This window comes from Diabrotica virgifera, chromosome 5 (genome assembly GCF_917563875.1).
Source record: "Diabrotica virgifera virgifera chromosome 5, PGI_DIABVI_V3a".
Classification (NCBI taxonomy): Eukaryota; Metazoa; Arthropoda; class Insecta; order Coleoptera; family Chrysomelidae; genus Diabrotica; species Diabrotica virgifera.
Genome location: NC_065447.1, coordinates 181392804 through 181420233, shown reverse-complemented (window position 1 = coordinate 181420233; position 27430 = coordinate 181392804). Strand labels below are relative to the sequence as shown.

The following is a 27430-nucleotide window of genomic DNA, read 5'->3' as shown; positions in this document are numbered from 1 at the left end:
AATACTAATATAAAAATAAAAATGTATACCATTTTTATTCATTCAGTTGCGGTGCGAAACCAAAACTGTCTTAATTTTTACTCAGATCAGAGAGTGCAGCCAGCACTCTAGAATTCCTTCCCTTTAGTCTTCACTGCAGCATCCATTTGGCTTGCATATTATAGAAGCCTTGGAGGTTGTCACCAGGAAATGGGCCAATAAAGTTTTTCAATTAAAAATCTTTTTAAAATATTTAATTTACAAATATTTTTATTAGTTTGAAAAACTTAATCTTTTATTTAGCAGATGCCGCTAGGCACCTACTACCATCTCGTCAGTTGCGGTGGGAGATGGATATGTCGAAGGTTTTTACCTGGGCCAGAGAAATGCAGCCTATGCAGTCTCTGATGAACCTCTAACAAGAGGTGAAATCGTCGATAAGAGTGCTGGCTGCACTCTCTGATCTGAGTAAAAATTAAGACAGTTTTGGTTTCGCACCGCAACTGAATGAATAAAAATGGTATACATTTTTATTTTTATATTAGTATTACTTCTATAGAGTAACTAGGTCCATTTTCCGTTGGAACTTTACCACGCTGCTGACGGGGGTTGTGAATTGAATAGTGTAGAATTCCTTCCCTTTAGTCTTCACTGCAGCATCCATTTGGCTTGCATATTGTAGAAGCCTTGGAGGTTGTCACCAGGAAATGGGACAATAAAGTTTTTCAATTAAAAATCTTTTTAAAATATTTAATTTACAAATATTTTTATTAGTTTGAAAAACTTAATCTTTTATTTAGCAGATGCCGCTAGGCACCTACTACCATCTCGTCAGTTGCGGTGGGAGATGGATATGTCGAAGATTTTTACCTGGGCCAGAGAAATGCAGCCTATGCAGTCTCTGATGAACCTCTAACAAGAGGTGAAATCGTCGATAAGAGTGCTGGCTGCACTCTCTGATCTGAGTAAAAATTAAGACAGTTTTGGTTTCGCACCGCAACTGAATGAATAAAAATGGTATACATTTTTGTTTTTAAACATATATGTAAATGACAAATTACTTGAACAAGTTGAGAAGTTAAGTATATGTAAGAGGCTGAATACATGAGACCTTAGGCTCAGAACAAAAGTAAAATAATAATTAACCCATTTATGCCGACAACTATTTTTGTCAAATATATCAATGATTTCCTCAAGAATGTAGTAAAATATCCTAAAATGCATGAAAAGTTACTGAAAATTTTTTTCAAAAACTGATTTTCGAAAATCATGCTGGGTCGTTAGCGACCCGTTGGGCACATAGGGGTACAAAATAAAAATAATTACTTTTATGCAATAACATTTCATTTTACTTTATTTTTAAAACAATAAAGCAGGCATAGATTAATAATTATATTACTTAAGGCTTAAAATAGTTTGTGTGATAATCTCTAAGAATTTATCGTGAAGTGGAATTTCACATTATCGCATGCTTTTGTAGTTTTATTTAAACATACACGAAATATCCTTCTTTGAGCACCAGTAATGATTAGATGCTGTGTTGATGGGGATGGAGCAGGAATTATTGGTATATTTTGAGGTCCAGTAGAACGGATAGAACGACTTTCCATAGTTAGATAATAATGTATGAACTATAATATATCTTCGAAATTCTAAGTTTTCATTTTTATATCCAAACTGTCGTGCTAGTGTCCAAGCATTAGTTATATAAACATCCAGCACTCATATCCATCCATATTGGAAAGTATCATTTTTTCCACGCATTTTTATACTGTACTTCGAAATGTTGTTGTCCATCAAGTCGACTCCGCCCATAAATTTGTTGTATGGCGAAATTACAAATGGTTGATCTATTCGAATTTTTAGTTTTTCTTTTGGTGAATATCCGCTAGCTTTTTGGATTGTCACCGTTCCATGCTCATTAGATAACATGTCTATACAACAATTTTGTAGACTTAAACCGTATGTACCAATAAAAATAGTCGATTATTTTAGTCCAGAAGGCATCAAAACATGATTGTTGTGAAATTCTGACTTAAGCCATTTATCCCAAACATCAGAGATTTATTATCCGATATAGTCTCACTATTTTCAATCTATTTCCTCCAGAATTTCTGCAGTAGATAAGGGTTTTTTACTGAAAAAACATTTTCTCATTATGAAATGCCATGTGCCCAACGGGTCGTTAGCGACCCATCAAAATATGACATTTATATCAAATTATTTTCAGACTAGTAATATGTATTATAATGTATTAATACAACTTATATTTAACTATATAAAAGAAATTTAAATAAAAAAATTATTTATTTAAATGTACTTACACATGTCTGAATGAAGCCATGCTGCGAATCTTATTCAAGTTCTATTTTGTTGTACACTCTGCGAAAACTACGAGCGAAATAAACGATTTTGCACTAAATAAATTGCTTACTTGCATAGTCAGGAATGAATTTGTAAACCAACAGCGACTGGTAAATTCGACATATTTGCTTGGAACATATTTTTATTATTTGGGTCGTTAACGACCCGTTGGGCATAAATGGGTTTGTATTTGACCGTTACTTGATGGACATTCATTTTATCTAACAATAAAAAACTGAAAATTTTGCTTTCAGTATTCTCAGTACATTTAATATATAGGGCTTTTCATCGATTGTCATTTGTTTCGAGCTTCTGGAATCTGTCACATAATATTAATATATTATTCTGGGCTAATTAGCAAAATTCATGGAAAAGTTTTTTACCAGCAATTTTATTGCTGGAATCGAATTATAATAAGATTCTATATATTAATAATATAGGTATGCAAAGTCCGCAGATAGTGTGCTACTTTTTTTATAAACAAAATGGCGCCGACAAATAGTATTTTTTTCGATTATTGCTCTATAACTCCGAAGATTTGAACTTTACAACAAAAACACCCAAATAAAAATTCACCGCAATTAAATTTTGCATAAGGTGCAACAGGTTTTGCAACATCTTCATTGCATTCAAACTGAAGATGTTCTGTTCAGAACGAAAACGTTTTGCAATCCATGTGGATGACTTTTAGATAGTTTTTAAATAAACGATTTTATACCAAAATACAATTTGAAGTTTTTACTTCTGGATAGGTTTTTTTAAACTATGGTATACAGCCAACTATTGGGATTTTCCCATTGATTTTTTTTTAAATACTTAGCTTAAAGCTTTTTTTTTTTGATATGAAGAAATTGATACTGTTCATTAAAAGAATGATATTGTAGAAGGTGAAGTGCCCACCCAAAAAGAGAAGTAAAATTGATGTCAACAATTATAGGGGAATAACTGTAACAAGCACAATGAGCCGTTTATATGGCAGAATACTGAAAACCATTATTTGCGAAGAATATCAACCCTGTGAATCCGAAGAACAGTGTGGTTTCAGGGCCAGTCGGTCTACGATTGATAATATATTCTGTCTAACACAGGTTATGGAAAAAAGACTAGAACGTGGACAAGACACACATATACTTTTTGTCGACCTAACGAAAGCATATGACACAGTGCCCGTGAAAAAATTGTTGGAGGTTTTGGACAATACACACATATCTGCAACTGTCATCAAAGCCATACAATGCCTCTATAAAGATTCTATGTCAAGGGTTAAGAGAGGTAACCATCTGTCATCTAGCTTCCAAGTAACAAAAGGCCTTAAACAAGGGTGCTGCTTATCTCCCATTCTTTTCAATATATATACCAACGGTGCTCTCAGAATTTGGAAGCAAAAATGCAGTGGTATTGGTATACCAATCGGAGACATAACAGTATACACTTTGAACTACGCAGACGGCCAGCTGGTAGTTGCCCAAGATAAGGAAGGCTTAGAATATATGACGAGAAAATTGATGGAAGAATACAGGAAATGGGGATTAGAGGTATACATAAGGAAAACACGATATCTACACATCGGTAACCAAAGAAAACAGGAGGACCTAGATCTTGACGGAAGTGACTACATCAGGGGTTGTACAGAGTGTATATATCTAGGGATTAAATTAACAAATAGTGGAAGAACGGAACCCAGTATAGAAGATGATAGAGTGACGAAGGCTAGAAAGGTTACTAGAGCCCTAAACCCTGTCTTATGGCAACATAACATAAATTTAAATACAAAAATGAGGATGTACGACGCTATTCTGAAACCAATTTTAACGTATGGCTCCGAAGTGTGGCAAATGACAAAAAAATCCGAAAATAAGCTGCTTACTACTGAAATGGATTTTTTTAGAAGATCTGCCAGAATATCCAGATGGGACCATGTTCGAAATGAACAGATCAGAGAAAAAGTAGGTAAGCAGAAAACAATAGTGGACGAGGTACAACGAAAACAACTTACTTGGTATGGGCACGTCCAACGAATGGGAGATGAAAGATTACCAAAAATTACAATGAGATGGATACCTCCAGGAAAACGGAAAAGGGGTAGGCGACCGACCTCCTGGAAACAAGAAATTACAAAAGCCATGCCAGAAAGAAATCTTCAAGAAAGAGACTGGCTAGATCGACAGGCTTGGCGATTGGGTACCGGAAGGCGTAGAACGCTATAGAACCGGTTATATATATAGAAGTGCCTACCTAGAATCTGTTTTTCTACTATTGAAAGGCCTTTTGTATCGTGCTATGCGTTTGTCAAAGATTCTGCCAGCTTGACTGATATTTTTTGGAGTTTTTGGACAGTCAGCACGTGTCCGTTTGTATACATCACTCTGTAATTGATCTTTCATTTGGTTCTTATTATTCTGAATGTATTTGGCAATTTAGGTCCTGGCAGATGGCAAATTACCTGGATGCGTAACATCAAGGATTGGAGGGACTAGACCGCTAAACCCAATAATAAAAGCACAGGGTAGTGACGAGTTTGCAGAAGTCATCGCCACATCTCTTATAGAGGATGTCCAAGGGACAGAACAAAATAACACAACCTTGCATTTTTGGCGGATAAGTACCTAAATAGGTATTTATTATTTTTGTGCGTATTTAAAATAAAATTATTTCATTTTAATAGCTGGAAAATGTATAGTCTAGAAAATATATTTCGCTCCGCCATTAGCAATTTCGTTGACAGTTTCATCTAATTTCAGTCTTTTTCAATATTAAATCCTCCAAAAGTGCGAAACAGACCTTTAATTGTTTCAAAGGTACTAGTACACTTTAGACGACCAAAAATAATAATTTTTCCACCTACCTCTACCGAAAGTATACTTTTTCGGACCTGATTGTAGGGAGCAAAGTTGTACTTTTCCTCCCTAGGGAGGAAAATCTTTTTCGCCCTGTACAATATCTATTTTCTATTACGTAAGTTTCTATACATTTTAACGTTTATTTATAAGACACTCTGTATTTTGCAGAATGGTAAAAAACAGTAAATTGTTATTTTGATTTAATAATGTTTACATTATTAATTTGACTTATATTTGACAGTTGACAGTTATATTGTACGTACTTGTTAGTTTTAGTCCTAATAAATAAATTAAGTAAAAATGAAAAAATGACTTGTTATTTGAGGAAGGTGGAAAAACCATATGTATAACATGGGAGTAAAGTGCCTTTTCTTCCCTTGAATGATTCCTGCCCTCCGCTACGCGTCGGGCAGTAAACTTCATTCTCGGAAAGGAAAAGTAGCACTTTCCTCCCTAGCTATTTTAGCTAATAGCTAATAGCTATTTTCAAGAATTTTTTTCTCAGAACCTTTATTAAAAATGAACATAAAACTTATTACATATCTAACTTTTAGAGAGTACAAAAAAATTTCTTTTTTTATTTACGCACGTACACTAATATTGCAGAGGGCTCAAAAGTCGAGGCCTCAAAAAAAGATGGCGGAGAGTAATTAATCTCAGGATTGGGATAACTGAAACAAAAAAATTGTACTGTATTTGAAAAAGGAAGGTTTCTTTCGTGACAGTTTACCACAATTTGACCAAAAAATGAAAAATAAATATTTTTTAACCATGAAATACTGAATAAAAACGGGCGATTTTTTCACAAATTTTTTTAAAATTTCCCTTAACTCTTTTTTTTGCGGAATTTTTCACTAGCGGTGGTAAATTATCACGTAAGAAACCTTCCTTTTTCAATTTCCGTACGATCTTTTTGTTTCAGATATCGCAATTCTGAGATTAAATCTTCGTCATCGGAACTACTTTTTTTCGAGGCCTAGAATTTGGCGCCCACTACAATATTGGTGTACGTGCATAAATGAAAAAGACTATATTTTTTGTATTCTCTAAGAGTTAGATATTAATATGTAAAAAGTTTAATGTTCATTTTTAATAAAAGTTCTGAGAAAAAAAATCTTGAAAATATGCTTATTTTTGGTCTTCTAAAGTGTACTAAACAATAAGTGTATATAAAAAAAGGAAGGAAACTTATTTTTTATTATTTAAAAATTATTAACAAAAACCTAAAAGTTCACAAACTCCTTTTGCTGAGGTATGTTTAACAATTTCATCGTAAATTTTATCAACCACCGGCACTAGGTGCTCCAAACAAAATTTTTTTAGAGACCCACCAAGCTTCTCACATAATTTTTCTGCTTCTTTTTCTACATAGTCCTGAAAATACAAATTTATGATATTAGCGAATAGTTCATTTCAATGAATATTAATTTTAAGTTACCATCATACATAATATAGACTATTCATTATGTACTTTAGAAAGCAACTACAACGTTAACGGGGTTTTATTATTTCATATGGTCAATGGACGTCTCAATGTAAAAAACCAACAGAATGATACCATTTAAAGGTGTGCGTTTTTGAGAAAGTGGTGAATTAGTCCCTATGCATTAAGGTGAGTTCTAAGCACTTTTAGTAAAAACACGTCTTCAGAAAAATTGTTGAAAATTAATTTTTTTTTTATTTAGAAATAACCGCATTAACCACGAAGGTCATCAGCGGGGTAACGAGAATACAATTAATAAGTTTACAAAAGTATGAAATTGTGTACAATTAAATCTTACTTGCTAGGTTACATTTATTAAGGAATTGAAAAAGAGCTTTACAGTCGGTTTGCAGGTTAAGAATGTCTTTCATATTGTTTGAATAACCAGATATAGATTGTTTGTAAGCGGCAAATTCATCACATTCTGTTAGCACATGTTTTACTGATACTGGTATATTACACTTTCTGCATTTTGGTGCTTCGGTATGGGTAATGAGATGCTCATGAGTAAGTTTACAGTGTCCTAACCGAAGACGAGATACGATGACTTGGTTCGATCTGTTGGTTGTATGTGGATTCCATGGACCAGTATCTTCTTTAACGTCTCTTAACTTGCTCGTGGATGTTTTCCATTTTTCCCTCCACAAATTGAGAGTCATTGATTTTAGTAATTGTTTTGTATCTGCGGCTGGAATTGATTGTTCTGCCAATGTTGGTAATTGCGCAGCTGTGTAAGCCCAACGATCAGCGTTTTCATTTCCCTCGATTCCAGAATGAGAGGGAACCCATAGAAAAACTATTTTTGAGTCTGTTTGATGCAGCCTGTGTAATATTTCTTTGATTAACCCTTAACTACAGACATTCCAATATTATCACGTAACTACAGACTCCCGGTATTTTTTACCGGTCATTATAAAATAGAGTCAAAATATAAAGTTAATAATAAAAAACAAAAACGTTTTGCATTATGTGTTTTTATGGAGTCCCTAGATATGGGAAAAATGGTAAAATGAGTGATTTTAATAATATAATACAATATTTTTGAAGAATAATCTATTAAACCAGAATTTTGGTAACAGTTTTGGTCTATTGAAACAAACGGCCATAAATGCTATGGACAAAAATTTAAACTTTTTTTTTAACAAATAAACGTAACATAGAATCACAAAGGAAATATAAAATAGCATCCACGAAAATTTTTACATCCACGAAAAAAAATCTGCAAGGGGTAAAATTGTAATAAAATTAAATGGCAATTCCATTTTTGCAAAGTGGCCTCAAAATTTTTATCTTCAAATTTAACCTTCATTGAAGGTCCAGGATGTCTTCCACAGTCCATTTCTTTACTTTTTCCCCAAAAACACAAAAAAATAATGTAAACATTTCAGATTTACAAATATAGTACTCATATAAAAACACTCCCTTAACACAGACATCCGGTAATTTTTACCGGTTAAGATTTTTGATGTGTACCAGAAAAGAAAATATTGACAATACACAATACACGCTTTGACTAGCATTGTTATACAAACTGCCCGAGAGGTACAGAGACACATGAACTTGTAAGTTGTGAGGTTACCACGAAATCCACATTTTGGGAATGCCCGCCGGTAAAAAATACCGGATGTCTGTAGTTAAGGGTTAATATGACTATAGGATTTTTCGTGAAAGTTTGTTGTATGAGTCTCAGTGAATTGAGTGAGTCAGATATTATTAAGGAGTGTTTGGTTTGTGCATTGGAAATGTGCTTCAACGCTTGTAATATGGCATAAAGTTCACCATTTAAGATGCTGTAGGAGCTGGGAAGCTTAAATAAATATTTGGTTTCATTGTTTATGTATACTGCTGCTCCTACACCTTGGGAAGACTTAGACGAATCAGTGAATAAGTGGGTATAATTTTTATATTTTGCGACTATTTGTTTATAATTTTGATATATAAGACGTGGATTGGTATCGTATTTATTATATTTCGTCAATTGGGTGTTTACATGTGGGGTTCTGATAATCCATGGAGGAATGCTGTGTTCATTCATTAACCACGTTCTGGGGAAATTTTGGAGATTTAACGTTGATATATACCGGTGAATTCTAACATAAAAGGGTAGTGGAGAGGTGCTATGTTGAAAAGTTGATTTGAAACGATTACAGAACGTGTTTTTGTGACCAGGAATTGATGGTATTGATGCTATTCTGGAGGCATAGGATAAACTAAGAATTTGTCGTCTGAAAGATAGAGCTGGTTCGCCCAGTTCGCAGTATAGGCTTTCTACAGGCGTTGTCCTGTAAGCCCCTAGAATTATTCTTATTGCGGTGTTGTGTATAGTATCTAAGCATTTTAATATTGAAGGGCGAGCAGATGTGTATGCAATACATCCATAATCAATTTTTGATCGAATAAGGCTTCTGTATATTTTTAGCAGCATTAGACCATCAGATCCCCAAGACTTGTTTGCTAAGCATCTTAATAAATTTAAGCCCTTTTGACAAGAAAGAGTTAGTGTTTTAATATGATTTTTCCACGACAGACGTTCGTCGAATATTATGCCCAGAAAATTTATGTGTGGAGTATAACTTAGTTTCTGGTTGTATAGGAATATTGATGGTCGATGCTGCTCTGGTATGTTTCTTTTTGAGAATAATATGCAATTTGTTTTGTTTGGGGAGAAATTGTACCCAGACATTATAGACCAACGTTCGAAGGATGTTATGCATTGCTGAAGGCTTTGAGCCATGGTGCTAAGACATCTTCCCTTGATAAACACGATCATGTCATCTGCGTAAAGTCTGGCTACAACTGGTTTCTTTAAATCTTTTAAGACATCATTCATAGCAATTAAAAATAAAGTTGGGCTGAGAATTGATCCTTGTGGTGTGCCGTTTAACTGTTTCTTGGTTGATGATATTGTTCCAGAAATTCGGACTTGGAATTCTCTTTGAGATAAAAAATTGCGTATGAAATTTATTATATTGCCTTTCAATCCCCAGTGATGTAGTTTATTTAGGATGATTTTATGGCATGTAGAATCAAAGGCTTTATTAATGTCAAAATAAATTGCTAGACATTTATCTTTAGTAGCAAATGCTTCGTGAATATGATTTTCTAGGTCAATAATGTTATCAAGTGTGCTTCTAGATGGTCGAAATCCGGATTGTTCGGGAATTAATAATTTGTGAGTTTCCAAAAACCATATTACTCTCTTGTTGATTATTTTTTCTAGCAATTTACTCATGGAGCAGGTTAGGGAGATTGGCCTGTAAGATTCAGGCAAGAGTGAAGATTTGTTAGATTTAAGTATGGGGATGATTGTTGCTTTCTTCCAGATTAAGGGGAAGTCACTATTATTCCACATGTGATTAAAGATATTAAGCAGGATTTGTTTCGCCGTTTCTGGGAGATTTTTTAGAAAAACTGGAGGGATGTCATCGGGACCAGAAGAACTGTCTTTTAGTGATGAGAGAGATTCCTCCATTTCTTCTTTTGTCAGCGGCTTGTTTAGAGAATCAAGGTTTTCCAGCTCTTTGAATTCCGTAGGGAGGGCAATGTTACCATTAGTTATATTTCTGTTTATGGAAAGCTTATGATAATAGTCTGCGAATGCTTCACCTATTTCTTTTGTTTGGTTTATTCGTTTGCCGTCATAATCTAATGCTTTAATGACATGGTAAGTTTTGTTTCCATAAATACCTTGTATCTTCCTCCATGCCGATGATATTGTAGTGTTTCTGTTTATGCTTCCTACGAACTTCTTCCATGACTCTTTTTTACTTTTGTTGGTAATAAATCTTGCTTTTGCCCTATGTTTTTTGTATTCAATTATACTTGTTGCGGTTTTCTCCCTCCTACATCTATTTAGAGCAGATTTGCTGTTTTATATTGCTTCGGCACATTCGTCATTCCACCAAGGCACAGGTTTAAATTTCTTGATATGTTTTGTTTTTCCTATTGAAAATTCAGCGGCTTTTATGATTATTTCGTTAAGTTGAGTTACTGCGGTATTTGCGTCCTTCCACTCATTAATTTTGTATATGTTATTCTCAATGGTTTTTGAGAAAGAGCTCCAGTCCGCTTTCTTTATTTTCCATTTCTGATGGATACTATCTCCGTTTGATATTTTGTCTTTTATAATTGAATTCGTTAATTTTATAGGAAAGTGGTCACTGCCTAGTAAGTCATCCATAACTCTCCATTCAAGGTAAGGACTAATAGTTGGGCTACATAATGAAAGATCGATGCAAGAAGAATTGCCAGTAGCTATATTGAACCTAGTATTGCTGCCATCATTCAGCAAACTTATGTTCATGGTGTTGAATATGTTTGATAGAATTCGTCCCCTTCTGTCTGTTTTTTGAGAACCCCAGGAGTAATTGTGGGCATTAAAATCTCCTAGAAGAATGAAAGGAGTTGGAAGTTGATTAACTAGAGACTCCAGTTCATCCTGAATTAAATAATGGTCAGGAGGAATGTATATGTTGCAGATGGTGTAATTTAGTTGTGCTTTAATTTTTACGGCTATCGCTTCTAGGTTTGTATTTATTCTAATTTGTGTTGCTTGTAGATTCTTTGAGACGTAAATGGCTACGCCGCCACTCGCAACTTGTACATTTCGGTTTTTAACGAATTCATTGTATCCCCTCATTTTGTGGACATTTTCGTCTCGGAAGTGAGTTTCTTGTAGACACAATATGTCCAGAGAATGGAGGGCTATGATATGCTGTAGCATATTTAAACGGGTATAGTACCCATTTAAGTTCCACTGGAGTAATGACTCGAATGTATTTATTGGGTATCTTGAGATGTATTTGAGATATCAAATTGGGTATCACTTAAATCTTGGGATTGCTTTAGTAATTTCTTTTTTAGCCTTGTGACACGAGTTTTTAGTTTCTTAGTGTTTGCGTGAGGATGAAGTTCTTCTAACATATCTATTAGTTTTGGAATATCTTCTGTGAAGTCTTCCGCAATGCTAAGAACATCCCTCGATCCGTATGTATTTTCTAGGAGCTGTTTAAGCTGATGGCTGTTGATTATGAAGTGAGGAGAATGAGAGTCGATATAGTTTATAATAGATTCAGTAAGTTCTATTTCTTGATCTGATGTATTAGATTTGGGTTTTTTGTTTTTCTGAACGACTGTTTGGGGAAGAGAGAAGGTAGAAATATTGGGTGGCATTTGTTCTTCTGGAGTGGCTGACGTCATATCTTCAGCTGTTCGTTTTGTTGCGGATGAAGTTGTTGACTTAGTAGTTTTGTCCGAGGTTGGGATATTTTCAGATTGAGCAGTATGATCTGGATTTGTTACCAGATTGGATGTGATCAAAGCAGTATTGGCGACTTTTGCACAATTTTCTACTACTGAGGAACTTTCGGGTAGAATATTATTTATTGAGTGGGAATTTAAGTCATTAGAAGATGTTTCATCCGGTTGAGATATTGACGAGATTGGAATATTATGTGTGGGTTGTGATAATTGTTGGGAATGTGGGTTAATATTGCCCGAAGGGCATTGGGATGCAACATGACCCAATAATTTGCAGGTGAAGCAGCGTTGACTGTCTAGGGCTAAAAAGATATGATATGATAGATTATCATGTGTTATTTCTAAGATTTCGGGTATGGTAATATCTGGGGAAGGAGCGATATACACCTGTCTTCTGAAGCTGAGTATGTGTTGGTATTCTGGATTTGATGCACCTATTCTAAGAAAGTTTATTGGAGAAACTAATTTTAATCCAATATTTTCCAGTAAGGTTACAAGAGTTTCGTGTGGGATCGTTGGGCTTACATTCGATAATACTAGTCTGTCTGCTGGTGAAATTAGACGTCTTGCTTTGATGACTTCATTATTGACAACAATTTGACCATGATTAGTTAAAAACCCATCAACCAGTGATTTATTGGTTAGATAAACACATATTCTGTTGTGTGAAATTCTGCTACAGAAAATGATGTTTATTGGTTTTACCAGAGGTCCCAATTGGAGAAGATAATCTTGAAGTTTTGCTCCCTGAATGGAGCCGAAGATAAGTGCCTGGTCTTTGTTAGGATACTTGTAGATATTTTTTGAGACAGTGCTTGCATAAGATGTGTTGGAGGTATTCATATTATTTAAATTATTACCTGGGTGAGTGTTGGTAGATGAAGATTGATTTGTAAATGTTGGTTATGACATTTTATTTAAAATATTCAAATTTGCTAAGTTATTTTGTTAAATATAATTATTGTCCAAAACATTTTTCCCAGGCCGACCCTGCCTTTTGTTGTTAAAAATTCTTTATTTCGCTAGGCGAGTTTTTACTAACAAAAATCGTCTGGATGCAGTTAATATTAAAAATTTACTCACAGTTGCTGTTCTTGGTATTTTATGTCACTGCACTAGTAAAACTTAACTATTAAAAGGCTTTTATTTAGCGGTAATTTGTTTAAATCGACCGTAAATTATAAAACGTGTGTTTACAAACAGGTCTCACAAACAAGTCCGAAAATTAAATTTACTATCGAAATATCACCTTTTATTTGTTTTTACAAAAACATATTAAAAAATAAAGCAAAAAAACACAAAAGAAAGCAATTTTGTCTTTGCTTCATAACTTTCTTTTCTCGACGGAGATATAGTTATAGGTATTGCTTCACATAAAAAATACTTCCATCGTTTTTCTTCAAATGACGTTTGGTGAAAATCTCTAAGATTTATGGTATCCGAAAAATGATTTTTCAAAGTTAGTCGCTCACAGCATTTTTGGATCATGTCCTCCATTATTTCGCAAATATTGTTCTGTAACTTTTTTCTACGCATTTCTAGTTAGGTATATACATACAATGACATTTAGTAGAAATATAAGTCAGTTACCATTAAATTGGTCTGTTGTATAATGTTCTACGACTATTTTTAAGCAACTTATACTTAAGCTATTATAAAAAAGAAAGCTTATTTTATTTACTTGAAAATGGTGTACGCATTGTAAAAGATTTTTAATCTGTTTTTAAACAAGATCTGTAGGATATCCATGGGTATCCGTAATTTGAGAAAAATTTTATTTTTTTTTTTTCAATTAGAAGAATATAATTGTACATTACGACATTATTCTTAATTCCAAATAACTCCTCTTAATAACACTTTTCCATATTGTGAATTATAAAGGTACTTTACTCTTGAGCGAAATTCATATTTTTTAACATACCTCGTATATTATTGATAAAATTTGATATGTGATGATTGCATCTTAGTTTTTAGGCTATGCAGAGCATTTTATGAAGGATAATGTTTTTTCATAAAATTAATAATAAAAGGTTTTCCATAAGGTTCCAATTAGTAGGACATATTAAATGTGTATGAAAAAACCTGAAAAAACTGTGCACTTTGAAAAAACATATCTTGTTTAAAATAGTCCTAGAATTTTTTACAGTACACCATTTTAAAGCAACGAAAATAAGCTTTCATGTGTATTCAGCAATGTATGTACCAAAATGTAGAAGAAAAAAAGTTATAATGAGAAATTTGAAAATAATCGTAAAACATATCCAGAATCGTTAAAAGTATATATAAAACTCTGATATTAAACCATATCATGCTTATGAATAATCATAGAACCTTCTATAATAGAACCTTTTAAAGGCAATTGATTTTTCTTCCTAATAAAAAATGCAAAATTGCGTATACCTAAAACTGCGTAGAAAAAAAAGGTTACAGAACAATGTTTGCGAAATGATAGGCAAAATGACCCAAAAATGCTGTGAGTGGCTAATTTTGAGAAATCATATTTTGGAAACTGTAAATCACAAAGACTTCCACCTAACGGCATTTTAAAGAAATACAAGTTTTTTTTCTATGAAGCAATGCTTATACCTATATCACCGTATAAAACTGTAATGGGGCAAAAACATGACCGCTTTTTTCGTGCTTTTTTTGACTTTTTTAAGTATATTTTTGTAGAAAAAAGTACACCTATTTGATTTAAAAGATGATATTTCGATATTAAATTTAACCTGAAACAATTTTTTTAGCCATATTTTTTGTACCAAAGGGACATATAACTCACCCTAATGCACTTGGTGCCTAGGGACTAATTCACCCTTTTCTCAAAAACGCACAATTTAAAAGGGAAGCACTCAGCGGTTTTTTTTATATTTAGAGATCCATTGACCATATAAAATAATAAAACCCCTTTAACGTGGTAGTTCGATTTAGCTCTCTTATTTTGAACATAATCAATAGCCTAATAGACTAACATAAGATTTCAAACAGTGATATGGTAAATTGTAACAATTCTCGTATTGGTACATGTAGGAGGAAATAAGATGGCAAAGAAAATCAATATTTAGGTCTTCCCTTCGAACCAGTTTTCTTATACCAAAAGCTGGTGTTTGTCGTTTAATCAGAAGCCAGATAGGAAGTGACTAATAAAGAATGTGATACTTGAAAAATATATAGATACTCAGATACGTAGAAAAACCCCTGCATATTATATAACCCTATGCGGGTATTTTATGAATAAATGTGTCAGATATATTTAAATAAATGAAGAATAATTTTCTTTCACTCCAAAGCTTCATTTATACTTCTTGGGAAGTTTATTTCGCCGGATATCACCGGCGGATTCGGAAGATCACATTGTAAGAAACCAGATAGATTACATTTTAATCAAATCCAGGTATAAAAACACCATAAAGTCTGTGAGAACATACCCCGGAGCTGACATAAATTCAGATCATAATCCATTAGTAGGCGTAATAAGGCTAAAACTGAAAAAGATCCAAAAACAAACAAATATACCACGATTTGATGTCTCAAATATAAAAGAAGGACCTGTACGTCAGAGGCTAAGAAAAAAATAAATGATAACTTAAAGAAAATCAAACAAGACGTGATAAAAAAACAGATGTAAGTGACAAATGAAACGTGATACAAGAAACGTTAGTAGAGGCAGGAAAGAAGGTATTACCCACAAAAGTAATAAAAAAACAGAGATGGATAACTTCAGAAATCCTAGAGCTAATGGAGGAAAGAAGGAAACATAAAGGCAGGAGTAAGGCAAAATACAAGGAAATCCAGAGATTAATAGGAAAGAAAATAAAAGAGGCCAAATCCACCTGGCTGGCAAATCAATGTAGTGAAATAGAAGAATATTCTAAAAAGTATGATAGCTTTAACATGCACAAGAAAATAAAGGAAATCACAAACACACAGCGAAAAAAGAAAGATGCCTTCTTAAAGACATAAATGGAAAAATTATTATAGAAGTCAAAGAGAAATTAAAAAAGTGGAAGACAAACATAACATATCTATTTGAGGAAAATAGACAAGAACCGGAAGAAATCGACAGCGAAACGGGACCAAAGATCATAATGGAGGAAATCGAACAAGCAATACGAAACGCAAAAAACGGAAAAACTGTAGGTCCAGACGAAATACCTGCGGAATTACTGAAACATCTAGACGATGAAACTTTACCGGTACTACTGGATTTGTTTAACGAAGTATATAAAACCGGAAAAATCCATCAGATATGGTTGGTGTCTACCTTTGTAACAATACCAAAAACAATATACGCCAAAGATTGTTCGGACTATAGGACAATACCGCTAATAAGCCATACCCTCAAAATATTTCTAAAGGTGATTCATGGAAGATTATACAGAAAGCTAGAATATAATATGGATGATACCCAATTTGGGTTCTGCAAAGGACTTGGAACAAGAGAGGCATTGTTTACATTTAATGTCCTCTATCAAAGATGCTTAGATATGAACCTGGATATTAATTCCTGTTTCATCGACTTCAAAAAAGCGTTCGACAGGGTCCGACATGAAAAACTAATAGAATTATTGAAAAACAGAGATATAGACAGACGAGATTTACGAATAATTATCAATCTGTATTGGAATCAAAAGGCCAATATAAAGATAGAAGAACAAGAATCCGAGAATATTGATATAAAGAGGGGAGTAAGACAGGGTTGTGTTCTGTAGGCGCTACTGTTTAACCTGTACAGTGAAGCCATATTTCAGGAAGCGATAGCGGAGCTAAGTGATGGAATCTCTATAAACGGAAGAATAGTAAATAACATAAGATTCGCTGGTAACACCCTTATAATGGCAGACACCCTGGAATCGCCACAAAAATTGCTAAATAGAACTAACGATTATTGCATTTGATACGGACTAAAAATAAACAAGAAAAAAAAACTAAATTTATGATTGTCTCAAAAGCAGAACATGGAAATGAAAGGTTAATGATAGAGCAAACCCAAATAGAAAAAGTTAAGACGTACAAATATCGGGGAACCTGGGTTGATGACAAAAATGACCAAAGCAAAGAAATTAAATGAAGACACTGCTTACAAACAAAGACCTTCAGTTGCCTCTCAGGTTGAAGGCTCTAAGATGCTATATATTTTCTATATTGCTATACGGAATGGAAGCTTGGGCATTGAAGAGACAACACATAAGAAGAATAGAAGCGTTCGAAATGTGGTGTTACAGAAAAATATTGAAAATTCAGTGGGTTCAAAGGATTACCAATTTTGAAGTGCTACGACGTTTAAATAAGGAGATAGAAATTATGAAAAGCATAAAAACTAGAAAACTGAAGTATTTGGGTCAGATTACCAGAGGAGAAAATTATGAGTTGCTGAGAATTATTATGCAAGGAAGGATCCAAGGAAGAAGAAGCATAGGAAGAAGACGCATCTCCTGGCTGAGGAATCTTAGAGAATGGTTGAACTCTAGTTCATTACAACTATTCAGAGCAGCAGCCAACAAAGTGACCATAGCCATTATGATATCCAACCTCTGATAGGAGAGGGAACTTTAGGAAGAAGAAGGGCAGTTTATTTGGCTGAAAGCATTTGCAGCCACTAAACTTGCCATGTGTAAACAATAGGAAAGTGAACTTGCTACTTGTCAGCAAGTGCTTGCTAGAAGCTGATAGACCGGCTAGTTTACTTTCCGCTAACCCACTATTGTATATTTCTTCTTTTGAAATTAAATTCGTCCAATTTTGGACATAGGCTTCCCCCAGTGCCCTCCATTCTCTTCTCTTTAGTGCTTTCTATTTCCAGTGCGTTCCTCCTATCTTTTTAATGTCGTCTCCACATCTCATCTGGGGTCGTCCTCTTGTTGTCTTTCCTTTCACGGTTTCCATTGTTTTATCGTGGTATTCCACCTATTGTCCGTTTTGCTGGTGTTATAACCTGCGAAGCTCCATTTTAGCCTAGCTATGTGTTTTCCTTCGCCATTGACTTTTGTTTTATTTGCTCTCTCCATAGCTCTTTGTGTCTTTATTATTTTATCCATGTTTGCTTTGGCCAAGGTCCACGTTTGGCATGCATATGTGAGAATTGGGTATATTCACTGGAAGTACGCACAAAAAAGTGCATTTTATAGTTACTTCTGCTTTTATTTGGGAAGAAATAGGACTTCTCATCCATGTTTTAGGCTTTGTAGGTTTTGATTCAACTACTAGTTTTAACAGTTTTTCAAACTTTTGGGAAGATAACCTTGAAAAGTTTCAATAAGAACGGAAATTATCCACAGTCGTTCGGACCCACCCAGAGTATTTTTACACCTCATCCAATCTCTAATCCAAACTAGTTTGTTCTTGATTTACTTGCAGTGTAACATAACTATTAAAACCATTGGCAATTTCACCTGCCAAAACAATGACAACAGCATACACTACGGCACTTGGATCCATTTTATTTTCTAACTACTAAAAGTAAACTTGAAAATATGTAGACGAAAAACCACAAGCCAGTTTATTGGCCGCAAGTATTTTCAGCCTATGAACTGGACAAGTGTAAATTGAGCTTAAGGTTTATCTATTAAGTTAAATATTGCTAAGTAATTAAGTTGCCACGCCACTATCAAAAAATCTTTTATATAAAGTACATACATGATAAACAATTTTTGCTACTATTCAGCAGATGGTATTAAGATGAGGATATTAAACGTAGAATAATAAGCAACATAGAGGATAAAAACAAGCTACAGACAAAATTTCAGAAAGATGTGTTATATTCCCATTTCAAATATCGCAAATGGTATTTAAAAAATATCTATTTCAAAACTAATAACAAGTAAATATGTAATTAGTCAATAAGTTTTCAGAAAACTTTACTAATAAAAAATAAATAAAATAACTGTAAATTGTTTTACCTTTGGAAGTTCTTTTTCAACCAACTCGCCAATTAACTTTGCAAATGCTTCACAAGCTTGGCATTCTAGAGGAAATTCTACAGGAACTTGTACTGATCTATAACAGAAAATTTAGTTTATATTTCGTTTATTGTTATTTTAAATTATGATCCATATTATTTTTATAGTTACCAATTATAATAATAGTCCAGAGAAATAAGATTTATCTCATGACACATCCCCCTCCAGGCCGAAACAAATTTTTTTGAGTAGTATGGACATCTATATTAATAACCTATATATTTCCTGCAGTCGATTTTGATGATATACATAGTTATAAATAATTTTTTTTAAATGTTTATTAGGCAATCTGTTATAACATATAACAGGCACATTTTATCTGAGAAATAATGACATGAAGAGATTGTGACCAGCGCCACACATCTCTATAGAGATAATATTAAATTACTATATTACATATATTAATTAAGCTACTGTAACAATATTAATGTCTGTGCGGTAAATCTAACGGTGTCTGTCTCTTTAACCGTTTTGTTTCCTGACTGTTGTCTAACAAATTAATTGCAAGCACATTCGCGTGGCTTTCAAGACGTACGATGTATTTTGCACTTAACTCCACTATCACTTCACTGACGGTTTTCGTTTCCAAATCATTGTAAATATCCCTGTTAGTAACAAACCACGGAGCATCAATTATTGAACGTAACATCTTGGACTGGAATCTCTCAATTATGGATACATTCGACTTGGATGCTGTTCCCCAGAGCTGCAGACCATATGCCCAGACTGATTTGAATATTGTGTTGTAGACTAGCAATTTATTTCTTGTCGTGAGCTTAGACTTACGCCCTAGAAGCCAATAATGCTTACTAAATTTTATGCCCAGTTTTTTCCGTTTGTTACATATATGGGTTCTCCAGGTTAATCCCCTGTCCAAGTGCATGCCCAGATATTTTACAGAGGTAACTGAGGGAATGACCTTATTATTTATTGTTACTGTAGGTGATTCACTTTTTTGTAAAAACAATATGGTTTGGTTTTTCTTCATTCAATTTATATCTCCAATGTTGTACCCATGTATTTATTTGATTTAATATTCTCTGGAGTTTTGCCGCAGCTTCGACGGAATTTTTGTGTACTGATAAAACAAGTTTGAGGGTAAGAAACTCATAAATCGTCTAAAAAATTTGAATATGGCGTTCGCTGAATATGTCTCTCCTTATTGGTTGCATAGAAAATTGCAAAATAAATCATAAATTTTGAGTTTATATAAATATTCTCAACTTTTGTAAAAATTAACTTAGAACCTTCTCATTACACGAATTACTGAGATTTCTGATGCTTAACTTATATTTTAAATGTCAAAGCAATTGGTCAAACAGTTTAAAAGTTATTTAATTTGTTTATCCCAAATTCATTTTTTGCAACACTATAAGTCAGAAAATTATGAGGTTACATTAAGACTTCTGAGAGCTTATGAAAGAAGAACATTTATACTATTGACTCAATTAAAACAAAATGAAAAAAGTAATTTTAAACAGCGTAAAATTATTTTGCAAAAACAGGTCGATTTTTTGCTTATTTATAAACAATTATATTAACTTTTTAACCGTTACCCGTAGAAAAATTATTTTTTCATATTTGGTAAGACTGAATTTTTATACACATTTGGAAAGAAAAACAATTGTCCTAGGACAATTAGGGACGAAGTTAGCCCCCCCTTTTTTATTTCACGTGTTTTTGCAAAATAATGTTGCAGTATTTAGAATTATTTTTTTTCATTTTTTTTTTAATTAAATTAATAGTATAAATTTTTTTCTTTCATCTACTATCCAAAGTGTTAATGTAACTTCATCATTTTTTGACTTATAGCGTTGCAAAAAAAATAATTTGGGAAAAACAAATTAAATACTTTTAAACTATTTGACCAATTGCTTTGAAATTTATGGTATGATTTAAGCACCAGATGTCTCAGCATTCCGTGTAACAAGAACGTTCTAAATTAATTTTTACATAAGTTATGAATATTTGTAAATTCATAATTTATTTTGCAATTGTCTAAGCAACCAATGAGGATAGACATATTCAGTAAACTCCATATTAAAGCTTTTTATACGATTTATGAGTTTCTCACTCAAATTTGTTTAAAATACTTAACTTTTTGGTTATAACGAAAAAAGCGAAAATTTACCGTTTTTTGATTTTCATTTGTTTATAACTATGTACATCATCAAAATCGACTACAGGAAACATATAGGTTATTAATATAAATGTCCATACTACTCAAAAAATTTGGTTTCGGCCTGGAGGAGTTGTGTCACCAAAAGGATATTTTTTTTCCTTATTTCTCTGAACTATAAAATATACTTGAAATCTAACTGATGTGATTTAGCCAGAAAATTAAAGATAAGAGATCAACAAACAGGACATGACTTGACTCGTAAGATGTTCAGCACCTATTTAAGAAGTATACTTTTTGTATTGGTAATATCATCTAATTTACATAGTAAAAAAAGGTAGCCTTCTTTATATTCTAATATAATCTTATCAAACTCAAATGGTTTAATTTAATACACCTATGAAGAATTTGTAACTCTATCTTCTACTTTAAGTGCTATCTCCGCGACGAAAATTGGCAATCATATGGCTATTTTGGCCTCCGAGACAGCTGCTATGAACAGTTGCATTGAGTTGCAACCAAACCATTCTCTTTTCGGAGGAATTTTTTTTCAACCAGGAAACGCGTCTCTTTCCTACGTTTCTCATACCATCTATTTTTTTTTTGAACTATGAGCCTCAATATGTTATATCTTTCGACACTTATCACATTATGTTCGAAATATTGCAATTTCCTTTCTTCTATTGTGTTTTCAATTTCCCTCTCTTTGACTATTCTCCTTAATTATAAATTGACTAACTTGACTTTAACTTCTATATTCGTGATTCTATCTACCCATGATATCCTTAGAACTCTGCTTAATGTCCATATTTCAAAAGAGAAAACGCTTCGCTCATTCTGCAAACTTTCACATGCGTGCCTTAAACGTGTACTTTTAACACTTATATCATAAATAACTATTAAAATTATATGAGCTTATTAATAGTCCTGTCGCCAGTAGGGGTACAACGGCCTCCTTAATTCAGATGGACTTACCCAAGTTTTCTTTATGTATTTTGACCCGTAGAACACGAATTTTTTGAGTAGCAGTCGATCCGGATGTCGATAAGTTGGTTATACACAATGAACTTGAGAAATCACATAACAGCGATTTTTCGCAAAACAAAACATTTTTTTGTATTCTTTGGGTCATTCTAAGCAAAAAATTATTTTACAAGTATTTTGGTAGGATGCATAGTTTTCGGCATAAACGGGGTTGAACTTTCAAAAAATCAAAAAATTGCAATTTTTGAACCCGAATAACTTTTGATTGAAAAATAAAATAGCAATTCTGCTTACCGCATTTGAAAGTTCAAGTAAAATTCTATCGGTTTTGATTATTTTCATTGCTAGAAATTAATTTTTTTATTGTTAAACAAAGCTATCAACACATAGTGATTGAATGATGTTTTCAATGCATTTCTAATTTGAAATCGAACGAATAGGCGCGCATACAGAATTTCTACGTACATTACGTCCATTAAAACGCATGCATTGGACCCGGGAAACACTATGTGTTTATACCTTTATTTAACAAATAAAAACTTATTTTTAGCAATGCAAACAATCAAAGCCGATAGAATTTGACTTGAACTTTCAAATGCAGTAATCAGAATTGCTATTTTATTTTTGAGTCAAAAGTAATTCCGGTTCAAAAATTGCACTTTTTCGATTTTTTGAAAGTTTAACCGCGTTTATCTCGAAAAATACGCGTCCTACGAAAAAACTTGTAAGACCATTTTTTGCTGAGAATCACCCAAAAAATACAATAAAGTATTTTGTTTTGCGAAAAATCGCTGCTACGTAATTCCTCAAGTTCTTTGTTTATAACAATCTTATCGACATCCGGATCAACTGTTACCCAAAAAATTCGTGTTCTACAGGTCAAAATACATAAAAAAAAACTTGGGTAAGTCCATCTGAATTAAGGAGGCCGTTGTACCCCCCCTGGCGACAGGACTATAAGTACAGTTAAAAGAATATTAAAAAAAAATAAAAAATATTGAAAAATAAGCCAACGGTGGCAAATGTTTACAGACACCTTAAAAAATGGATTTGGCGATGAACATCAAAACTGGATCATGTGAAACAAAAAATTCAAAAAGATTTTATTAGGTAGTTTCTTGAGAAAAAACTGAGTTTCTCGAGACAACTCTGTCGAGTTTTTTATTTTTAACGATTATTGAGCCAGAACTCGAAAAAATGAAATTTTTTGTAACAAAAGGATGGAAATCAAAAATTCTTACGTGCATTATTAATTTTAGGAATAAAACCATAGTTACTTAAGTAAAAGTTATAATTTATGTAAAACTTAGAGTCCTAATCCAATGACACCTTAATTAATTATTCAGATATTAGAAAATGCCATATTAGTAAAGCAAGAAATAATTATTTTGCAGGTAGGTACCTATATTTCCGGTGTTAACAACCTTAAAATCAAACCTCAAATAGTAAATAAACAAGGGGTTCGATTATTTTAAATTTCCAAAGTCACAAACGAGTTCTTGTACGACGATGGCAGATTATTTAATTTTATGAAAATAAAAGTTCACTTATATAGATAACAATATACCTATTCTTTTTTGGAAACTGTTAACTTCAGAAAAAATTTTGTAGGACTATTTTGTTCTACATTATGTATCAAGTACCATATCAAGGAATGCACTATTTTATATAACAAATCTAATAACTTGATTTTTAACTTACTCGTCCTCTTCTGGAATATAGACTGGCTGAACCAATCCTAAGAAAAAATAAATATATTATATTTAGAACAACTATATTCTACATATTCTAATAATATAATTTTTTAGAATAATTAAACCTTATTATTTTATAGCGTTGGCAATTAATAAAATTGCTTCTGCAATGTAAACGCGCTATTTATAAAATTACCGTTATGGTCATGTATATCTACAGTAGGCCGGGCCGAAAAAGGAAAAAAAATTTTTGGGAAATTTTAAACGGGCTAGTAAAAAAAGTTGTGGATGATACTTATAATACTGTGTACCAAACATAGACCGAATTAAATTATTTTTCACCGGGCACCCAGGGGCATAAAAAAATAATTTTTGTTTATTTTTGGGGCGGGCTAGTGCCTAAAATATTAATATAGGTGCTACTATCTCGTCAATAATTTTCATTATGATTTAAAAAAAATTAACCGGCTACAAGGACTAAAAATATAAAAGAGTGGTAAACAATGCATATTTATTTACTATTTTTGCGATGTGAACTATAAAGTTCTTCGCTTGAATTAATATTTGGCACGAAATTTTTTACATTGAACTATTATGCACATATTCAACATTATTAACATTATTTCTTATATATTTATTTAACCCAGAACTGACCACGATGAGGTAGCTGCAAGGAGAGTTCCACCCGGCCAACCTCCTTTGCTCAACATTTTTACTTACTCATTTCTTGAAGCATAGTCCCGACAAATTACTTTCAAATATCGGCCAATTATTTCTGGCATCAAGTTTAGCTTGGGTGTAACCATCTCTAGATTCTTCACCACACCCTTTTATTGACGCATCAGTAATTATCCTTACACGCCTCTCCACCTCTTGAGTATGGCAAGGGAAAATGTCAAACTTGGGAATTTGTTTCACCATGTCCCACAATTCCTAGTCGGCCAAATGCTGTATTTGAGGAGGATCTGTTACAGTACTATTCATCCAATCTATGACATCTATGTAATCTTCTGCATCGAAATTGATTTAGGGATTTGGAATACTATAAAAACGCAATTTTTATACCAGCTTTCCTACCTCTTAAAATTCTTCTGATAGCCACATTTCTAATAGGTGACGTTAATCTGTTTACGTACAAATTTGAATGATTTCCGGGTTCGCAAATTAAACATTGTCTTGAATATCTTTATTGATAATTGATGAGACATTATTCGGAAAATCTCTCTAGGCCTGCAATAATTTCCATAGGTGCATCATATTCCAATCTTGGCTGTGTTTTTATCTCAAACCTCATACGAGAATATACTTTTGTGTTACAAACTCAGCTAAAATCTTTATGCTTTCACAATGATCAGTTGTAGCTAGAGCTGTCGTGAATTAAAGTGTTTGTGCCATCTTCCCTGGACTTCTCGCTGCCAAACTTTAAGAACATATTCCATCTCCAATTATTGCTTTAGATAGTTTGAACAAATACTGTTGATCTTAACTTAGATCATTTTCATTTACAAGAAGCAGGACAGCCTCTATGGGTTTAAATTTAATAACATGCATTTTTTCGCAATTGTGATGAAGGGATCTAATCGGCTCAGAATATGAATAGAGACCTTTTGTGTGGTCATCTAGTTCTTGGAGCAAATATCGCAAGGAAACATATTATACACCCCACAGTAATGGTTTATTTACTCGCCTTTCTATAAATCGAATGATTCCATCTTCCAGTCCTTATTGACATTTGTATCATCACATCCCATAACACTTAATTTACTAAGATCTACATTATGGCTTTGCAAGTAGTCTAATATTTCTTTGACAATATCTATGACACGAGACTGGTTAAGAGCCAAGCACCCAAAATATAAACTACCGGGTCCTTCAATTAAACTTATATGGTCTTCAGTTTTCATAATAATTCGTCTCGCGTTTCCGAAGACCGTGATTTGATCTTTTTTTCATCAAAGTATAGCTGTTCAATTGACTTGTTTAAATTTTTATTCTCATGCTGGAGTTGACGTCTGTTTTCCCTTAACTCCTCTCCGAATTTTATTTTTGTCGATGACCAACACTGTAGGTATCTATTATATTTGAAAATTTAGTTAAGATCTTCTAAAACCGCATTTAAAAGCTTAAATATTTTTTTCTGTCGACTGTATTATCTTTCTTTCGCGGAACAATAAGATATGACAACAAAAGCTTTTTAATAGCCCAAACATTTTTTTAATAAAATAAAAATTTTTAAAGGGCCGGGGGGCTCGGTTAATTACTCTTTACACCAGACCAAAGGTATAGGATTATATAAATACTAGTTCCAACTTTTAGCAACTAGCCTTGTACAAAAATTAAAAAAAAATTCGACCAAAAAAAAATTTTAGGGGCCAGGGGGCCAGGTTAATTATTTTTTAAACCGGCCCAAATTTGGTATAGGATTATATAAATACTAGTTACAACTTTTCACAACTAGCCGTGTAGAAAAATTAAAAAATAAATTTTTCGGCCCGGCCTAATCTACAGTAAAATGTCGTGTGGTAAAAAAGTAAAAAATAATACACAGAAAATAAAAGATTAGTTAAGACAGTTAAATATAAAAAACAAAAGATCATTAGTCCCAAAATAAATTAATAGACAAAAGAGAAGGTTGTTAAATAAAGAGAAAAATAAAATTCGCGACCAGAGAGGTTCGATATTAATACACAATATATATAGATCTTCTTCTTTGTCATGGCAGTCTGTACTTTGCACACTGCTACTCTGAAAATGTTTGCCGTTTTTGTGTTAAACCATGTACGCAGATTTTTTAGCCATGATATCCTTCGCTTTCCGTATTCACGTTTTCCTTATACTTTTCCCGGTAAAATTAGTTACACCAGTTCATATTGCTATGTGTCATGATTTGACCGAGGCGTTGGATTTTTGCAGTTTTTATTGTGGTTAACAGCTCTTTTTCTTTTGGGATCCTTAATAAAACTCTCTGATTAGTAACGTTGTCGATATTCGATATATTCAAGATTCGACATTAAAGCATCCTTTCGAAGCAAATATAAGGAATAAAGTAAAATAAGTAAAGCACAAATAAGAACAAAATAAAGCAAAAGTTTTTAATACGATTATTAAAAAAGCTTGAAAAGCTACAATGACGCACAGATAATTAAAATGCACACGATTTGAGCGTAAGAAGATCCATATCTTTACTATCTTTAAGTTGTTCAACTGATACGTCTAAAAAATCACAATATCGTGTGCTTTTTTCTTCTGCAATGGTATATGTCTACAAATTAGTCAAAACTTCTTACCAATTAGTGCGAGAATAGTAACAAAAATAACGAGTTTCATTTTGTAAAGGTTTAGTAGAGAATACTGATAAGGTGTACTACTGTTTTGTCTTTATATACGTTTAAAAAATATTAAGTGGGCATTGTTTTCACTACACATAAATCTTAATCTCTTAATCTTAATAACTAATCAATCGTATTAATTAACCTGTGCAACAATAATGCATTCTGACGTTCATTGATTAAGTGATAATAGTTATATCACAATGCTTTCCATATTTAGTTATTTATGTATTAAGAGCGAAAAGTGATACATTATTGCTTGAGAGTAAGAACTTAGTTGCTCGAAAGCAATAATGTCGCTTTGCGCTTGTAATACATGCAACATGTTATCTACAATCTCTACATAAAATGAAACTATTTTTAAATCATTAACTTTATTGAAACTTTTTTTATCTGTCATTATAATGTCATAGTGCTTTCAGT

The 27430-nt window shown here is 32.9% G+C and overlaps 1 protein-coding gene across 1 annotated transcript; it reads right to left on the bottom strand.

Moving 5' to 3' along the window:
- Positions 1-6357: 6357 nt before the first annotated feature.
- Positions 6358-27094, bottom strand: LOC126885231 (prosaposin-like). Its single transcript, XM_050651696.1, has 4 exons — positions 26966-27094; positions 23686-23722; positions 18822-18918; positions 6358-6557 (listed from the first exon to the last, which is right to left on the bottom strand). The coding sequence occupies exons 1-4, from the start codon at positions 27003-27005 to the stop codon at positions 6396-6398; spliced, it is 336 nt and encodes a 111-aa protein (XP_050507653.1). The 5' UTR covers positions 27006-27094; the 3' UTR covers positions 6358-6395.
- Between the last annotated feature and the right edge of the window lie 336 nt (positions 27095-27430).

Bases quoted from the DNA above. Each gene is read 5' to 3' on its own strand.
- LOC126885231 (XM_050651696.1), bottom strand. From the start codon at position 27,005: ATGAAACTCGTTATTTTTGTTACTATTCTCGCACTAATTG. The intron at 23,723-26,965 runs GTAAGAAGTTTT...ATTTTTTCTTAG, and splicing joins TACTATTCTCGCACTAATTG to GATTGGTTCAGCCAGTCTAT. The intron at 6,558-18,821 runs GTAAAACAATTT...TTGTATTTTCAG, and splicing joins TTGAAAAAGAACTTCCAAAG to GACTATGTAGAAAAAGAAGC.